At 36.8% G+C, this 19168-nt stretch overlaps 1 protein-coding gene across 1 annotated transcript; it reads right to left on the bottom strand.

Moving 5' to 3' along the window:
- Positions 1-13844: 13844 nt before the first annotated feature.
- LOC100379037 (uncharacterized) lies at positions 13845-18346 on the bottom strand. Its single transcript, XM_002740468.3, has 2 exons — positions 18178-18346; positions 13845-14951 (listed from the first exon to the last, which is right to left on the bottom strand). Exons 1-2 carry the CDS (start codon positions 18303-18305, stop codon positions 14033-14035), a joined length of 1047 nt encoding a protein of 348 aa, XP_002740514.2. The 5' UTR covers positions 18306-18346; the 3' UTR covers positions 13845-14032.
- Positions 18347-19168: the final 822 nt, after the last annotated feature.

Genomic DNA, 19168 nt, shown 5'->3' on the forward strand with positions numbered 1-19168 from the left:
AAACGCGCCAGGACTTTCGAAGTAACCGTGCTACACGTCGCCATTTCCGACATTTTGTTCTTTAGCTTCCCGCGCAATGTTACAAAACGTCTGATTGGGCGCCATTCCAACAGGCACATCCAATCAAACTGTTTGATTCTGACCCCGCACGAATTGGTGGAGTCGGCAATGAGGCGGCACCAACAAAGCGTGTGATTCGGACGATGTAGCATTCCATAAACAAACAAATCACGTTTTTACCTAATATATATATATATATATATATATATATATATATATATATATATATATATATATATATATATATATATATATATATATATATATAATATCCCACAAAGCAAATTATTTCAAAAGTATTTGTGAAGAAAACAGTGAATTCAATCATGCAAGTAAATTTTGTCCATGTTACATCTTCGTTAGCAATCTCTTTTTTTTTAAATTCACCATAAATTTCTATTTTACATTTTTTGCATGAGCTCCATATTTACACAATATATCTATCTTTGGTACCGTTAGGTAAATAAGACTATCCAATCTGTCAATCATGTTTCTCCGTGTAAATAGAAATTACACCAAATTCCTATTTTTAGTTTAATATTTCGAGTTTGGTGAAGTAAACTTCGTGGCGCATTAAAGTGGCGCATTCTCTTGCATTATACTTTTGGTCTAACTAAACCAAACTCTGGTAAGACTGTTGATATGTGGGAAAATGCGGCTTCATTCGAATGAAGGGAAAACGAAAAAAGAAAGAAAAAAAGAAATAGGAATTTGCTAGTAATGTCACATAATCGTATGACAGAACAAGTGAAACAGATTAGAAGGTCTTGTTGGCCGCTAATTGCTATCCTTAGCTAACCTAAACTAATTTTATAAATGTAATGAAACTTCGATAAGGATTATTATAATGGCCGCCAATTACCACGGGTTACGCAAGCGCAGTTGCACAATGGGGTCGCCAAATAATTATGCCTGACTTAAATACAACTCTTGGTATCATTCAGTAAATTATATTCAGTGACATTTTTGATGTGGCGATACAAATTTTCAGTTCCTGAGAAATGAACAGCAACTATATTATTCCGGCAGCACGGTAATTTGCATACATTACTTGCTAAGACGGCAAAATGATTGTTATGTTGTGGTTTAATACCGATAAGCCAAAAGAGAATTCCATAATACACGTCTTGTATATGGAACATACGTATGTGAAGCGATTGTTCATACATTCGTTGTGCGACATCCTGTGATACAATACAAGCTACCCCGACAATAAATGGCGGGTAATATTTATATGGCCACTGCTGCTTAGTAGAACGATTTTTCGCAGTTTGGTTCCTCAATGCAAAGGCATGCGGAAATACTCTTCCAATTGCAACATTGCGTGGAGGAGCAGACTCGAGTAGCATAACTGTATTTTTCAGAACAACTAGAACATCATCGTCTGTTTTTAAAATGTACTTAGCTCCCCGACAGTGATGTACAGCCCATTTCAATAACATCGCTGCTTTCAGCGTTACATTTTGGTAATTATCAAATGCATCGATTAAAATAATGTCTTCGTATTCTAGATACTCCATGTGGAGATGTCTGATGACATTGCCTGTGTCATTAGCTTGCTTCCCGACAATAAACAACTGGACTACCTTATGTTCTGCTACATTGGTGATATTTCCTCTGTGATTTCTGATAACTTCACGGGCTTTAAAATGTGTCGGTGCACTCAGAGTTATCATGAGAAGAAATGGTGGGTCAATGCAGTGATGTGACGGATTCTCAAGAAATTCGAAAGGTAATACATATGCAGTGTCAAGATTTAAAAATGTTAAATTGAATATGGTTTGCTTGTTTTCCCTTTTAATGGCAATTGGAACAGCTGTAGACTCGTCATCATTCAACAGCTCGCGGTCCAACATGATAATGAAGATCATTGATATGACGAGAACGATGAGTAGTGCAGTCTTTAGCCATTCCAACTTGCTTATCATATTGACAGATTATCTATTTCAGAAGCTTCCGATTCCAATCTTGTGATGTGATAATGATATCGGCGGTGTTTATTCTGTAATGATATTTGAGGAATAAGTGATACTGCAAAAAATAAACTTAATGATTTCAATATATTATATTATTTCTGAAAAACAGTAACATCCTGTTTAATAAAAAATCATCTGTTCCCGAATAGATAGCGTTTGCAGGTGAGTTGTTTTATTCAGTATATATTATGATAATGTGTACGTCTGTATTTCTGGCTTGAAATTTACGAAATATACATTTACTAATAATATTTCATTGTTTCATATGAGATGTTGTGTACACTGTTACAAGCCCAATTGTGATCATTTATATGCTAGTATTTCATTTAACATTTCATGTTCAGGTGTATCTGTTGCTGTTCAAACTGATATTAGAACTGTGTTATGACTTAATTACTTCCCATTCAGTCACAATTCAGAAATTGGGACTTGTGGATTGATTTCTGTGCCTGCGCCCGTGTGTCCGTATTCACCCATATCTCGCATATACCCGCACCGATAAAATTCAAACTCAAAATAAATGTGCATCAGACATTTTTGGCAGCCAATTTAATCCACATTTTCACCATTCCGGAACAGGATCTCAGTCGTCTGTGAACAGACTTTATTTGAACTTGGTACATATTTTACACACAATGGGAACATTATTCACGTCATTTTATTTTCCGGATTAGGTTAGAATGTCCTGTAAATGTCAATCAGAATAAATAATGCAACAAACCACATTTCTGGTATTCATTAATGGATTTGGTTGAAATCTGTTGCATTTATCAGGGGGGACTTCTTCTCCACGGGGTTCTCCACACGTGTCAGGGGGGAATCTCGTCTCGTCTCTATATCGCGTCCCCTTGAGGTACGGGATCGGGAAAGTCACTAAAACTTTACAGTCAAATAGACACACACAACGAAATACGTTTCAACTCTCGTCTTAGTCGATCAGTCGAGCACTCTATAAGACACAGCGCCCTGTGGAAAATCCCCAAGACTATCGCAAGGCTGACCCGAGACTCGCCCAAGACTCTCCAGGACTGGACTCTCCACTGCGTCTATCGTGCTGTACTCGCCAAGACCAACTAAAACAACTTTATTCATTTTCAAAACTTTAACCAATTACAAAGCAGTAAAAAGACTCTATGGCGTGGCCTTCAATCATAAAGCCAATCACACTAAGTACTGAATACGTCATATCTTTTGATTAATCGTTCACTACATTAATAATTACGAATACTATCTGTCAGAAATAATAGCCTGAATAGCTACCGTTATCTCGTAATTACTTCCAAATCACTGAGTCGAGTTCCGTCCAGGACCTCGCCTGCCTAAACGATGACAGACATAACACAGCAATTCACTAATAATCAGCTAATTAAGTCGATTAACAGATACGCGAAAACAAATTCATCACACATCCCTTCACCCAAACTGAGCCATGCCTCCCGGCATAACACGTTCATAAATCAAAGATACCGTCCTCTACTCATCGTCATATGGGTTAAATACAATACTAAGAAAAAGGTATAAATCAAAAGAGTACAACACACTAATTAATAAACTGATTATAAGTCTAAATACAATGGTTATAAAGTCACAAATATCAACGGTTATAAATCAAAAAACAAGGGAAAGGCTACCAATCGACTCACTTTTCTCAAACGGTCCGCCGAGGGTAACCCTTCGCTGCACTGTCTCTGTTACTAAGGTTACAAACTCTATATCAAAAGGTGAAAAAAAAACTAAGGCGTGGCGGTGTAACCAAGCGATCGGCCAATCGCGGCCGTCGACAGCACGATCACGTGATTACCAGGGATGCGTCTCTCGGTTAAAGCATTGCAAGCGGTAACTAATAAACAATGAATAAAAAAGCTATTAATCAAACTCCTGTCACATATGCTTATAAACTTCAACTGAACTCACAAGTCGTTAATCTAACCAAAAGTCATACGGCGTGGAAACGGAATGCAAACACAAAGCTATCATAACACATTACTCCTCTGGCAAAAAGACGGGAAAAGGCTAAAACGATATAAACTACTGAGTTACATATAATCCTGTCAATCATGAACAAAAGCTTGCGTTATCAAACAATACATACATACATAAGCGCACCAAACTCTCATCCCAAAAAGACATTAAAAAAACGTTACAAAGTGCTCTCAACTCAAAAAACGTCAGAAGTATTCCGTAAACAACACATAAACAAAGAGATGCGCGAGATGTAGATTACATATGCACAGAAACATACTCTTATATTAATAAAAACAACAGGGACTGTGTCTTGTCATGACTTGTTGCAATCAGCATAATGTATGAGTTTCAATTTCATCCAGGACTGTAGCACATCTTCTGCATAGGAAAATTGAACCTGAAGATTTAAGCGTTCTATAACATGGCTAACCTGGTATAGATAAATGAGGGGAGGCAAGGGGGGTAGCTGGTACGGTTTTACGAGAAATAAAAAGGGCTTTTTACAATTTACAAGGAAAAAAAGACGTTTTTACAGTTTACAGTTATAAAAAAAGGAACATTGAATGGTCCGAAGAGCTCTCCAGCTCAAATTCTCCGCTATTGCTGCGCCGTGTGTAGAGATGCATGCGCATATTACCCTCGCGATGCTCTTCATTCGGTTAGAGAGCCTTTTACGTCGTGACATTCAATTTTGTAGTGAATTGTGTCATCTAGTCGTTTTACAGTTTCTATAATGTAATTTCCCTGGATTATTCTTTACGATTTTTTTATTTGGATGTAAATTCTTGTACGTACCGAGAAAAATGACACATTTTTACAGTGTACGAAAAAAATATTTGATCGATTACGTTGTACGTCTAGCCTGTGATTACAGAATTACGGAATTTATTTTTTCAATTTACGTAGTACGAACAAAAAAATATTGCAATTACGTTGAACGAAATAACCCTTGCCCCTCCATAAATCACAGTTTGGTTTGTCTGGTTACCAGGACTACCGTCGTCAGAATGGAAAAAACATGTTGCTACTACGCTCAAAAAATTATAGCTTGTTGGCTATTTGAGAAAAATGTTTCGAATGTTTTTGTTTGAAATTGTCAAATCCAAGTAAATGTGTTTTGCACCTTAGAGATAAATTGTATGGTTTTATAGCCTTCGAGAATACATTAATAGATTCTGATTATAAAATTCTTCCAACCAGTAAGTGTCACTTTTCCACGTTTAAACGTAATATAAATCATGAATATGTTGATTATGATACTGATTTGACCAAACCACCACACATTTCTGACAAATACTGATAACACTTTTTTCAATGATATCACACCCCATTCGTCCCCATAGATGGTGCAATATCGTCAACAGATTGAACTTAGCCCATGTTCTATTCTGTTATTATTACATAATAAGTATTTATGCAATCACGGCACAATTTTCGTACGTACGCCCAAGGGTTATGTTTTATTGATATGAACAAATATTTGCAGGCGCGCTCGCTTACAGTGTTGGTGACAAAAATACCGACCTATAAAAACAGCAACCAGAGCAAGTTTCAAGAGCTTTTCAAAAAAAAAAAAAAAAAACGACATTATTTTAATCTACCACTATTGTGCAGCGATACATGGTGGCTTTATTTAAACGTATTTTAACATCGACATGGAAGAATAAACGTGTTTCACCAATACATCAAACCCCGGCATCCAGAGCTTCGACTCATGTGATTTGCACATGTCATCAAATAATATACAATTTTGCAAATATCGGCACGTCACGGCAATCGTAAACTTACAGATTCACTGTTCTAAATTTGTTCTGGATTCCAATCTTCTATAATATTAATAATCAGGTATTTTAAACACACATATGAAAGTATCCAGGGCAATATTACACAGACACCAATTAAACTAACGGGATTATGTTTTTTTTTTTGCTCGGTTTCATATCGACAGTGGAAATATCGAGTATATTTTCAAAGGCACAACAAAGTAAACTGAGTACAGATGTAACAATATATGACAATATACAAGTCCATATCTATAACTCAATGTATTCTGTTTCCCAATAACATGCAAAGGTACTATTTAAAGCGTGTTACCTGATGGTCAATGGTTCCACGGAACAGTCAACAAAGTCATTGCCGTCAATAATTCTATTACACCACTTAAATACATATGTATTTTTCAGTAAGGTATATATGAATAGGATTTGGATAACAGGTTTGAATGAATTAAGTGTTCGAATGTATTGCAATTAAAAACGGATATATATATACAGTCTGAATTAGGACAGCTTTCTTCCGGCACCAATGCATCATGAGAAATTTGATGTGTGTGGCTCTGGAATTTGAGATTATAAACAAAGGTCACTGTCAGTGCACTGTTTTTTTTAACAATTATAAAAAAAACGTGATTGATTTAGGTTACTAAGAGTGTCGTTTTTTTATTTTGAAAAGCTGTGTTTATAGGTCGGTATTTTTGTCGCCACACTGTAAGCGAGCGCGCCTGCAAATATTTGTTCATATAAATTAAACAGAACCCTTGGGCGTACGTACGAAAATTGTGCCGTGATTGCATTAATAATTACTATGTAATAATAACAGAATAGAATACGGGCTAAGTCCAATCTGTTGACGATATTGCAGCAACTATGGGGACGAATAATGTGTGATATCATTGAAAAAGGTGTTATCAGTATTTGTCAGAAATGTGTCGTGGTTTGGTCAAATCAGTAGATTAATCAACATATTCTTCATGATTTATAATAGGTGGAAAAGTGACACTTACTGCTTGGTAGAATAAAGATCAGAATCCATTAATGCATTCTTGGAGGTTATAAAAGTTTCAAAACACATTTACTTGGATTTGACAATTTCAAACAAAAAAAACTTCTAAATATTTCTCTAAAATCTGGCCTACAAGCTATAATTTTTCAGCCTGGCGACGGTGGTCCTGGTAACCAGACAACTAAGACTGTGATCTATCTATACGTCGAGGTTAGCCATGTTATAGAACGCTTAAATCTTTCCCAAAAAAGGATGGAAATGGAATGTTTTTTTCATGTTCAATTGTCCTATGCATATGATGTGCTACAGTGCCTGGGTGAAATTGAACTCACACATTATGCTGATTGCAACAAGTCGTGATATGACACAATCCCTGTCGTTTTTATTAATATTAGAATAGATCTGATTGCATGTGTATATATCTATGTATTCTACATCTCGCGATACGTGGATGTAATTTTTCAAAATGTATTACATTTTTAACAGCTCGGGTAAATCTTTTGTTATGCAACAGATTTCAGCCAAATTCATCAATGAATACCTGAAGTGTGGTTTGTTGCATTATTTATTCTGATTGACATTTACAGGACATTCTAACCTGATCCGGAAAATAAAATGACGTGAATAATATTCCCATTGTGTGTAAAATATGTACCAAGTTCGAACACAATGTATTCACACACGACTGAGATCCAGTTCCGAAATGGTGAAAATGTGTGTTTTTGATCCATGTTTTGAGATTAAATTGGCTGACAAAAGAACGCATGTGCGTATGTCAGATAAAATGTCTGATTCACATATTAAGTTTGAATTTTATCGGTGCGGGTATATGCGAGATATGGGTGAATACGGACACACGGATGCAGGCACAGAAATCAATTCACAAGTCCCAATGACTGAATGGGAAGTAATTAAGTCATAACACAGTTCTAATGTCAGTTTGAACAGCAACAGATACACCTGAACCTGACATTTTATATGAACTATATAGCATATAAATGACCACAATTGGGCTTGTAACAGTGTATACAATATCTCATATGAAACAATGAAATATTGCAAGATTTAGTAAACGTCTCTGTAACTGATTAAATATTAGTAAATGTATATTTCAAACCAGGAATACAGACGTACACATTATCATAATATATACTGAATAAAACAACTCACGGACAAACGCTATCAATTCGAGAACAGATGATTTTTATTAAATAGGATGTTACTGTTTTTCAGAAATAACATAATATATTGAAATCATTAAGTTTATTTTGGTCAGTATCACTTATTCCATTAAAACATATTCCTCAAATATCATTACAGAATAAACACCGCTGATATCATTATCACATCACAAGATTGGAAACGGAAGCTTCTGAAATAGATAATCTGTCAATATGGTAAGCAAGTTGGAATGGCTAAAGACTGCACTACTCATCGTTCTCGTCATATCAATGATCTTCATTATCATGTTGGACCGCGAGCTGTTGAATGATGACGAGTCTACAGCTGTTCCAATTGCCATTAAAAGGGAAAACAAGCATACCATATTCAATTTAACATTTTTAAATTCTGACACTGCTTATGTGTTGCATTTCGAATTAGAGAATCCGACAACTATTCGACAACTATTTATATATTTATTTGCTTCTATACCACTATCCCACAATACTAGTGTTTCATAGGCCAGACATGGTTCCGAAGATCGTTTCAACCATTTATGGGGTATTTTATCCATTTTACAAATACAGACAAGGTCAATTAATATTTAAAAGACAATCACCAAAACCAAAAAAAAAACAACACAAAACTGGTCATACTGGGTGGAAACTAACAAACATGTGCAATTGTGAAAAACCTTAAAAGAGAGATGTTGAACTTTATAGTTGGTGTTTACCAATACCTGTTGACTGGCATATGCTGAAAATAGGGGTTGTAAAAAATGTATTGTGGGATGGCGGTATGAAAGAGTTAACAAAGATATGTGGTCATCAAAATCCAGATGCTTTATATCAGTGGCAAGATGCTCACAACCTTTTATGCTTCTTGCATGACAGAAATGTTATGGAGGGAAACAAATATGTCCATGCCAAAATCTTATGATAGAATTATGACCAAATATCTCGGTTTTCATATAGTTCATTCATTGCATTTTCTGAATGCATACATGGGTATGTACATAGCAATGCGTTCAGGTAACTGGTTTCTCCGCATTGTATGTATGAAGGTGTTGGCACCATTTTTTTCGCAGACAGATATGAAGAACTGGTTGCCAATACACAATTATGATACAGTTTTCCCCCCGACATCTTGCAACATTTTGAAAATGGGAAATGGACAATGAGTCTTACAGGAAACCTTGTCATAACCTTGCCCTTGATGAAGGACATGAGTGAGTGTGTTATAAATAGACGGTTAAAACAGTTAACCAAACGTCCTTCCCATTTTCAAACTGTCACATTATCAGACTTAATGGTATACCTGGTGAACGTACTGTGGTTGTTTGAAGGTCACATTTTCAAGTTTACCAGTAAAATTTCACAATACACTAAACAGTCCAGTAATCCTTAAAGAGTGAAACGTATGAGACAGGAGATAAATAAAGTTTGTTTACCTTCCAAAGTTACACCCAGAATACTTGTCAATCCTTTCCGCAACAAAGCCCCAGTACTGACTGGCAATATGATAATTGACCTGCCTATGATACAAATTGAGGGGCAAAAAAGGTTTCTAAAATATGTCTGGCGGTATGAACTGGAAATTGAAAATAAGCAAAAACGGAATAGACTTAGCACTTTCACACCAAATAAAAACGAGAACACAAACGAACACAACAGTCTACTTGTCTACTTTGCAAAAACTTAGAACAATAATTAGATGCACATATGCAATTATGCGTGAACAGGGTATAAATTTGGAACAAAGTGCACCCTTGCATTATCTGATACGTCAGTTGGCATGAGAAAAAGATTCAAGACAAATTTCAATAAGGCAATGGAGCAGTTAGAGTTTGGTGGTCTTTCAAATCTGAATGTTTCTTTTTCAGAGAGCCATTGCACACTGAAATTATCGTTGATGTTTTACGTGTCATCCATAAAGGGCCTCTTCCTGAGCGCAAGAATTACCGTTCATATGGTAAATACTTTTACAACAAAATTGTTCTTGAACATGGCTTCAAAAGTGGTGCAATTAGAGTTACACTGGTCATTGATACGGACAGATTTCCACCCCACCTAGACAAATAGTCCATGGGGAAAGAGAACATGACAGAGCTGACCTAATTTATTATGAGTTTATTGAACTTAAAAGGGATCAGTTTATACAAGATCTGCATGACCCAGTACAGAAAGCTGCAATAATTAAGTTCATCACATGTTTGTAGCACAGCGAGGTGAAAATGAGATTCTCTGTGAGCCAGAAAAACAAGTCATCATAATTTATTGAAAATAATACAATGATAGTTTTCAGGGGTCAAATCATTAGTGGGGATTTATTTTTGGATTCAGCGAAATAATCAAGGAGAAGCAGGCAGTATTATGTGGTATTTAGCAGCTCAATCCCAATGTAACAACATACTGGTAAGTGCCACTGACACAGGTGTGTAGGTCTTTGGTCTAGCTTTGTATGAAGCAGGGTGGTTTGGTGATAAGAACTGTGGAATTAGTTAAGGACACTTCATATGTTGATATAACAGCTGGTGTTGCAGCCACCAAAAATAAGTTCAATTCACTAGTTATCCACAAAACCAGTGATTAATATTAATACAATTGTACCATACCTACACTTTTACTAAACCTAAGCTTCACAAACTTGACTTAAATTCGATTAAATATTAATATAAATTATGAAAACAATGACGGTCGTCACAATGTAGTTCCTGTCGTCACAAGTCGGTGTAAAGTTAAATTGAAGTCGTCATAACCTTGGTGCCACACACGCACACAAATACAACAAATATATAGGAGGTGTTTCGAGCCTTTGACGAAAAACGCATGGCAATTATTAGAGGTTCGATCCCTATTGGTGAATCATGTAACTATGGGATTTTACGACCCAATTACTTCAATATCCTACAATTATTCAAGATAAAGTGTAAAACCACGAACTTATTGGGAGTTTGTCTTATTTTGAGAATGTCAGCCACACCATCATGAATCAATCAGATTACTGAATTCACATCACGTGGTGTGCAGATATCGAAAGTTGTCACACTGGCAAACCTTTATTACACGTGGAATTTCCATGAAAATCATACCATAGAATAACAATTAAATACACGTCGTTAAACGTTCATTAAAATACGAATGTTGTACGATACAAATGGTCGCCGAGATCACGTAAAAAGTGGGAGAGTCGCGAGACTTTTTATATTCCTGTCATGGCGTCCATCGTACGAAATAACATAATTACATAGATACAGGAAAACAGTGCACGTGATGAGGAGGAGAAGAAATAATCACGTGGCTCCTTCGCTTGCAGCGGGATATCCGGGTTGATTTCTGTTTATGGTCTATTAATCCCTGATAATATTCAAGTTTGTGATGGGACATTCTAGAAATAAAATAAAAGTGTCTGTGTTACATATAACAGACTAAATGGGTTTGACCACTTTTCTGAATCAGTAAATTGGAAAAGTCGCACATTTAGACAAAGCCACAAATGTCAGAAAAATTGTGGGTCCATTTTCTGCCCCAAATACTTCTGAGATTTGTTTGAAGAGAAAATAAAAAAATGGGCACCGAAGATCTTTAATATAACAAATGAATTAATGAAAGAAATATTAAAGGTACGCCAACGGGTATCATAGAAGAGAAGAGAATTTAGACAATTAATTAGCATCGTATGTGTTTGGGAGTTATACATTGCACGTCACATGTGGTGATTGTGAATTAAAATACACAACTATACTAGATATGTACACAATACTTCTCTTTTATACTTAACTAATATAGTCATTAACCAATGTAGTTGTAGACTACGAGAATGGTGATAGTTGGCGTCAAGCACCGACCGAAATCGGGCAGTACGTCATGCAGCATATAACGACGACTTCCGAATAGCATGACGTAATGTCACGTGACGTAATTTTCAATTATTTACAGATTACATGCATTGCATCTGACACGGAGTTGTTTCCCGTCTTTGATCTATATCAGTGACACTCGTGCAGAACCACAGATGAACTGAGTCGAACTAAGTGGCGTATACTAGGATATGGAAAATCCAGATAAAAAAATCAATCTAGCTTCTTACATAATCAGCCTGGGTCAATCCTTGCAGCGCGCGCACGCACACCGCTTACGCGAACTTATGACCCTATTCTAACCGGTGTTTTCATTTAGAGTGTAATCCTAATATTAAGATAAAAAATATTTTAAATGAGAATTGTAATGTATTTGCCCATTTAAGGTAGTAAAAGTAAATATGTTTTTTATGTATTTTATTTTGTATGTATTTGGTCATATCTAATAAAACAAAGGCGCAGATAGACGGTGTTTTCAATAATTTGAATAAAAAATAAGCATAATAGCGATACTTGCCGTCAGGTAATCCCTTAAAAAACATTTGTACGGCTTGTGTACAACCGTATTCGCCCATATCTAGACGGATCTCGAGGATGTCTGAATCACAGTTTTTAATACATTCTAGCCATGGCAAGGAACGGCGGGAAAGTTCCATAGAGAGTCAATATAGTTACGTGACAGAAAATAATGCCCTGAAAGTTGAACAAATTCAGAACAAGAAAGTCGGCAATTTGCGTGGAAAAACTGTAAAATGTAATGTAATGTCGGGCGAGGACCGTCGGAAAAGCTTGGTTGGAAGTCGATGTGTGGAAAATCTGTGAAAAGAAGATTTCGGGAACTTGAACCTTGTCAAAGAGAATCGCACAAGTAAGTCTAGATTTGCGCTAACCCTGCTCGTTCCAAATAAAATCATTTTTAACCGCTAAAGAAACGCAAGCAGAGAATGTATTACATTGCCCTTAGAGTGAATATCCCACCATACCCCTGTACACCAATATGTTTGAAATACGCAACTCTGTCGATAATATCTTGAATTTAATTTATATATATATATACTTTTATTACAAAAAAGTTACCCATATAATAATTACAAGAGATGTACAATACACATAGAAAGATGTATTGATGTAATACGTGCGTCGGAATACTGTAAAACATGATATTTTAACTAATTTAGCTAATCTGTAATTTCGCTAATTCAAGATGTAGCTAATTTAACAGAAAATATATTCTCACAGGGGGATAATCGACACTTTAGCTAAATTAAGATATATGTATCGGTGTAATACGCGCGTCAGAATATACAACAAACTAGCACTAATATAAAGACTTTCCGTTTCTTTCGTTTTTGTGAAATTCTTTTGTTTTTATGGAAACAAAATATTTAATAAATGAATCTTTATTGAGTTTATTGTTCATACCTGAGTTGAACACACTTCATAGGTTGTAATTTCATTCAGTTTGTTTCAGTCATAATTCACAACAAATAATATGCGAAATATAGAGAATATAGAAAATTATGTTTTTTAATATTCATCTGTATTCGGGTAATTATGAAAATTATTACTCTGTACATTTCCTTGTGAATTGTTCTTAATATATTTCTGAATTTCCTTTCTGAATTTCTCAATGTTGAAAACGGAACGGAAACTCGTAGTGTTTAACTGTTCCCACTCCTGATAAACCACCAAAACGGGGAGATAACGTTATACATGACCGGCAAAAGTTCACACAGCCTGGTACTTCTTTAGGTACAAATTCACTACCTTAATGAGTGTCCCAATTACCCCCAATGACAAAACAAATTGTGACCTATAAGGGCCATGCTTAAGACTCATTTACATAAATCTTCTTCAAATCTTACATAAAGTATGCGTTCGCTTTTAATTCCCGTCGTCGCTGTAAAAGATTTTAATTACATATAACCGATATCGATTCTGACAATTGAGGGCGTCTTACTAGAAAATGGCATGTATGTTCTGCCTGGGTTTCGGGTAGTCATACAATGGTCATCGCTAGTGAAACCGACCAGGGACTACATTTAAATCGGAAATGAATGAAATTAATTAAATTTAGCGTAGATAAAATGCTTCCGTCAGGAACACGAAATATATCGTCGCCGAATCGGCCAATAAACGCAGTGGGTGCATATAAAGAGGAATATGCCTGTTATAAAAGCATGTTTATAGTATTCTATTACATTTACATAGTTTCCCTTTGAAATGAGATTCATTCGCACACTATAGAATATATGTTCGCTGCGTTATGATCTACGGATCCATACTTTGGGTTCGCTGAAACCGCTGATAGCGTCTGTTTGGAGTCTTGCTTGTCTTTAAGGGTGGTCGACGTGGCCACATCCGGCGATGTGGAAAATTCGATGATATTGTCAGTGGTTTTCTTCACGGGAGAAGATGGTGCAGGCGGAGGCAATGTGTCGTATATATTTGGTTCGGCTACCACGTACGCCTGAGAACCAGACTGATATTGATCTGAGCGAACTCGATGTTGCCAGATCTGAGTGCTTAAATGCCGGAAACGGGGATCATCGCCCAATGGTCGCCGGGAATCACAAAAACACTGACGTAGGGCAGACTCAACAGTCGCCTCGACAAGGTAGAAGTTAATTACACCAAAAAACAACCCACTGGTGAAAAACATCGTCACTGATATATAGCCCATGGTTAAAGGACTTTCCGTTGTTATTGACAACGCCACTGAAACAATAGGGACGAGGCCTCGCAAGGAGACGGTAGATACGACGCCGAACGATTTAACGACTTTGTAAAAACAATGATCCCGCAAGCTGACTGATTTCAGGTATTTTCCAAGTTCAATGAAGAAACTACTTCCTTCCGCAATGAGGCCAATGACGCCATACACTCCATTCTCTTTGCTGTCCAATAACACGGCGTACGTTACCACGGTGACCACGTGGTGGAGGAGATTAGCTTTAAAGTGTTTTTCGATCCCGAACGTGAATAGCTCACGGAAGCTGCGGAATAGATATATGCCCAACATAACCGAGAATGCTACTTGGGTTGCGTTATCAATGGGCCCGCTAAAGGGTTTTTCCATTACGTTTGATGAGTACATAAGGTATAATCCAACCACTGGCATGCCAAGCTGCGGTAGGAAGTCAACATAACTGTAACGAAAAAAAGAGGATAGGTTACTGCAACGAGCATTGAAGAAATGATATGCGTATTGCGTTTATAACTTAAATAATTATTCGTGAAGGGACATGTCTCCGATTTAGAGTCATTATCTTTATAAAGCGCCACGGCGCGCATCACGCGGCGCGCGTCTTTATTTCATTATATTTTATTAACAATATATTTTACATGCGTTGGTTGCGTTGCAAGGGACCCCTATCGGACACGACGCGTCTCAAGCGACAGTGGATTTTTAATGAAATGAAATTATAGTGTTTCAAAATATGCCAAGTTACCGATGATTTCTGAAACATGTCGCATACCAAGAAAATACATACTAATAGATAATCATACTGGTAATTTTGATTGTCGGTGGGTTCTTACTACAACTGTTTGTTGTCATTTGCAGTCTGTGCCTGTTGTCTGTCTGTTAATAACATCATAAAGATAAAAACCTCTGTTTTACGTCAATGTTAACACGGAAACCCCGACAACGTTGGGATTCAATGAACGAGCGACGGTTCGTGATTTTCTCAAAATCAATACATTTCATGGGAATGTACTATACAACAATAGTCATTACAGACACAGGATCTTGGGTCCGCGTCCAAACTAGTAATAACTTAAAGTAGCATTGAAAATATTTGAAGTATTGAAATTAAAAGCCACTACGACTGATAAATATGGTATATATTAGGCAATATTTGGTAGTCGTTGTCCTAAGTAGTTATTCCGAAAGGCATACTTGCCACATATAAGTCCATGTTCGGTTTTAATCTGATTTTTCAGATAAACAAGACAGCGAGAATCCAAAAGTTACGTCATTGGAAAAAAGGAACTAAAATGCGGAAGGCAATTTAAATTAAGCTTTGAATTGTTATGAAAAATAATGTGTTTGTAATAAATAACTCCATAGAGAGAACTTCTTTAAATATCTAAATAGACAGATCCATAGTTTCCCGCTCAAAATGGTTGAATACAAAACTGTCACCAACGTCCCTCTTGTCAATACTTCGTTATTATTGGGCGACTATCGTAATGTTACGTTTACTGCGGTGGTCGTCATGCAACAAGTGTTTTACTTTCATGTAAACAAACAACTGTTATTTTACACGTGCGTTGTATACGCCCCACTTGGTCTTATAACAAACACAACGGGAAATAGTGGGGGAAAAAACATTATTTACTATTTATTAAACGCGTAACGCGGGATCTCGCAGCGAAAGGGAAATGGTCTATCGTTGATGTTTTGGGAGAGCTTAAAATATAGTTCTCTTATTTGCGTGGTTACGTCATTTTCTTGAGTTTTTTTATTTCAACTAGTAAACGCCTTTCTAATTTTAGAATTCGTTTCATCTTTCCCTAGTATTACTTATGTTATGAATATAACATACATCATTTGAGATTGAGTCGGATGTTGGAAGAATGACAATGTCAATGAAAAGGAAACTGCGTTTTAGAGAATTCACTAGACATACTTTGCCGTGACTCAGGTCCCTGTCAAAGGTGTACTAGTATTCTGTTTCGATTTAAGTGTCAGTGCCAGTGGGGGCGTAGTATATATTGCAGCAACAGCGTTACAAGGGCGAACAAATGGCAGTGGTTGATCAGCCTGGTCTGAAATTTCAATTGGGATTTTCTCGTCGATGGTACTTGCCGTGATCCTCCCATGATCGAGTGTAAAACAAAAAACAAACAGTTTTCCCGAACTCCCCTCAGTCCACCGATTCAAAACGGGTGGTCACTTTTCAATAGGAACCCTGGATTCAGAATGGCCCGCTGGTCTCGATTTCCAATCATACAGCGTCTTGGATTGTAGGAGCCAAATAAATAACGTTAAATGCGATGATAGTTGTGATTATGTATTTTTTAAATACAATATTATATTTTATTTCTAAAAAGCAATATGCTACATGGTTTCCGGCATCGTATCTATATATTACCATGTGTATGCCTATTTCCTGTTCTGATTCCGATCGACACCTATGATCGAAGATACCGCTAATCAAAATGGACCATCGTCATGTTATTGAAAAGATGTCTTCTACTAATTGCTTTATTTTCTGACTTTATAGTATCCATATATGACAAAAACAAAAATTTCAGTTGCATACACTCGTGTTTAAATATGTAAATATGAATATTGCATTTATGCCACTGCGTTTGTCGTAGAATTGGCCACATGATCATGACGAGTTCCATTAAACACATCTTCGTGCCTTCGCGGTCACCTTGGTATCTTGGTCTGATCGTCTAATAAAAAGATGTCTGATTTTCGACCTATTCAACTCGTATGTTTTACTTCCGTAGTGAAAACAAGCATTAAGCAGCAATGACGACGAGGCAACTGTTCTCGTACATGCCATCACAGGGCACTTTCGAAATGGAACGCATAACACAGGTATATTCACTCTTGAACTTTGAACTTTATTCATCGTTCTTGTCCAATCACAGATAACTAATAGTTGCCAGATTCTTTTTATTCCACTGATGAATTTAGTATTACCGCCATGAGAAGTAACAATTATACTAGCGAGTAAAATAATCCGTACGTCACCCATTCCGTTACAACTCGTAATTCCAAGCATACACGGATACTAAAAAAGAACCATGATGCATACGGGCGGTATATTTTCTCCGTATTTGAAAAATATCCGATTAACTTGTAAAATGTCCCACGCGTTGATTCGTCGAAAACGTCAAGGTCATTCACGTCTATCCGGTCGATCGTCAATTACAACTGAATTTCAATATCACTTAATGTGGTGTCTGTGTCAAGGGTGGGGTCAGCGGTATCTGTGTTTCGGACTATGTCCGGCTGTGTAAGATTTAGCGACAACGTCTCTGAATAAACACGGCTCTTTCGGACAATCACGGTGACATTCAGTGCGAACGTGGCGCTCGGCGAGTGTTGAAAATCATTTAGCCAGAATTGAATAAATGGTAAAATGGAAATACCTTGTAATATATAACATTGATTCGAGAAATTATCAGACTAGACTACCCGCGCCCACCCCTCCGCACAGCGTCGTGTTCGATATAAGCCCCGTGCGATGTAATCAACGCGTGTAAAATAGTAGTACACTGTGCTTTATTTATGTGAAATATTGGAACACACATTTAACAGAGAACGAAAAAAATGCAACACCATCGTTAAAAATACCTCAAAACTAAATATGTGACTGCAATGAGAGAGTGAGGAAAGTGAACCGTACTTACAATCGTCTGGTTTGTTCTGGGTAACACGCATGCACCAACTTCAAAGACTCCGTACCTTGCTCGGAGAGTATGCTCGGTAATAACTTATCGATACAAATAAAGGCGGCAAAGTACCAAATGATACACATATTGATGGTCGCCGAGGCGTAGAGTAGCAGTCGTCCATCGCAGTACTGAGTTTGAATTTCTTCGATTGCCATTTGTCTCTGAGTATCAACGAGCTTCAACAAGTTTTGACTAAACAAGGTAGTGCGGGGCTTAGTTTATACCATATAATAGAGGGTTAAAAAAAGTAAATATGTAATTATGGGGATTTCCCCTTACCACTCCGTATGTATGTATGCGTGCAGAAATGCCCACGTCTGTTCCGCGGCGTGAGTTCTCCCTCCTGTGACGCTGATTCCGCGAAATCGAACCACATGGTTCGATGGTCTCTTTTTGTGGTGATAGCGCTCGGGCTAGCACACACAGAATTGTTAAACATAATCCGACCCCAGCTACCGAGCTGCGTTATCATGCTACGTCTTCGCGTGGATGCAGTAATTTGGCACTGTAATGAGCTGACTTGCAGCATTATAGTGACTAAAATGGTACTAAATATGAACGCGTTACATTCCTATCGCAGGGCACTAGTATAAACATTGGTGTTTCCTCTGCGATGTCATTGTATGTAGTACACTCAGGTTCCACGGATCTGTTTTAAATTAACTTGTACCAATCACAATCACAAGTCATATGCGTCACTAGACACGTTTGCTTCGTTAATGTTTCTTCTTTATTTCGCGCCAAATTTTAGTAAATGTAGAATTGGTGAGAAACCCATGCACTTTTCGTAAAATGTGTCACAGCCTTATCCTGACAGTAGAGTAGCATCATGGCGAAAATTATGCCTTTAATCAAACTTAATTAATTGAAAGACATAAAATGATTAAAGTCACTCCAATACTGTAATTACTAACAGTGATTTATCGAAAATATGTGATATAAAAGC

Source organism: Saccoglossus kowalevskii, chromosome 4 (genome assembly GCF_978046115.1).
Source record: "Saccoglossus kowalevskii chromosome 4, keSacKowa6.1, whole genome shotgun sequence".
NCBI classification, from domain to species: domain Eukaryota; kingdom Metazoa; phylum Hemichordata; class Enteropneusta; family Harrimaniidae; genus Saccoglossus; species Saccoglossus kowalevskii.

Coding starts and splice junctions, on each gene's coding strand:
- LOC100379037 (XM_002740468.3), bottom strand. CDS start 18,305: ATGTGTATCATTTGGTACTTTGCCGCCTTTATTTGTATCGATAAGTTA. Junction 14,952..18,177: donor CCAGAACAAACCAGACGATT/GTAAGTACGGTT, acceptor TTTTCGTTACAG/TTATGTTGACTTCCTACCGC.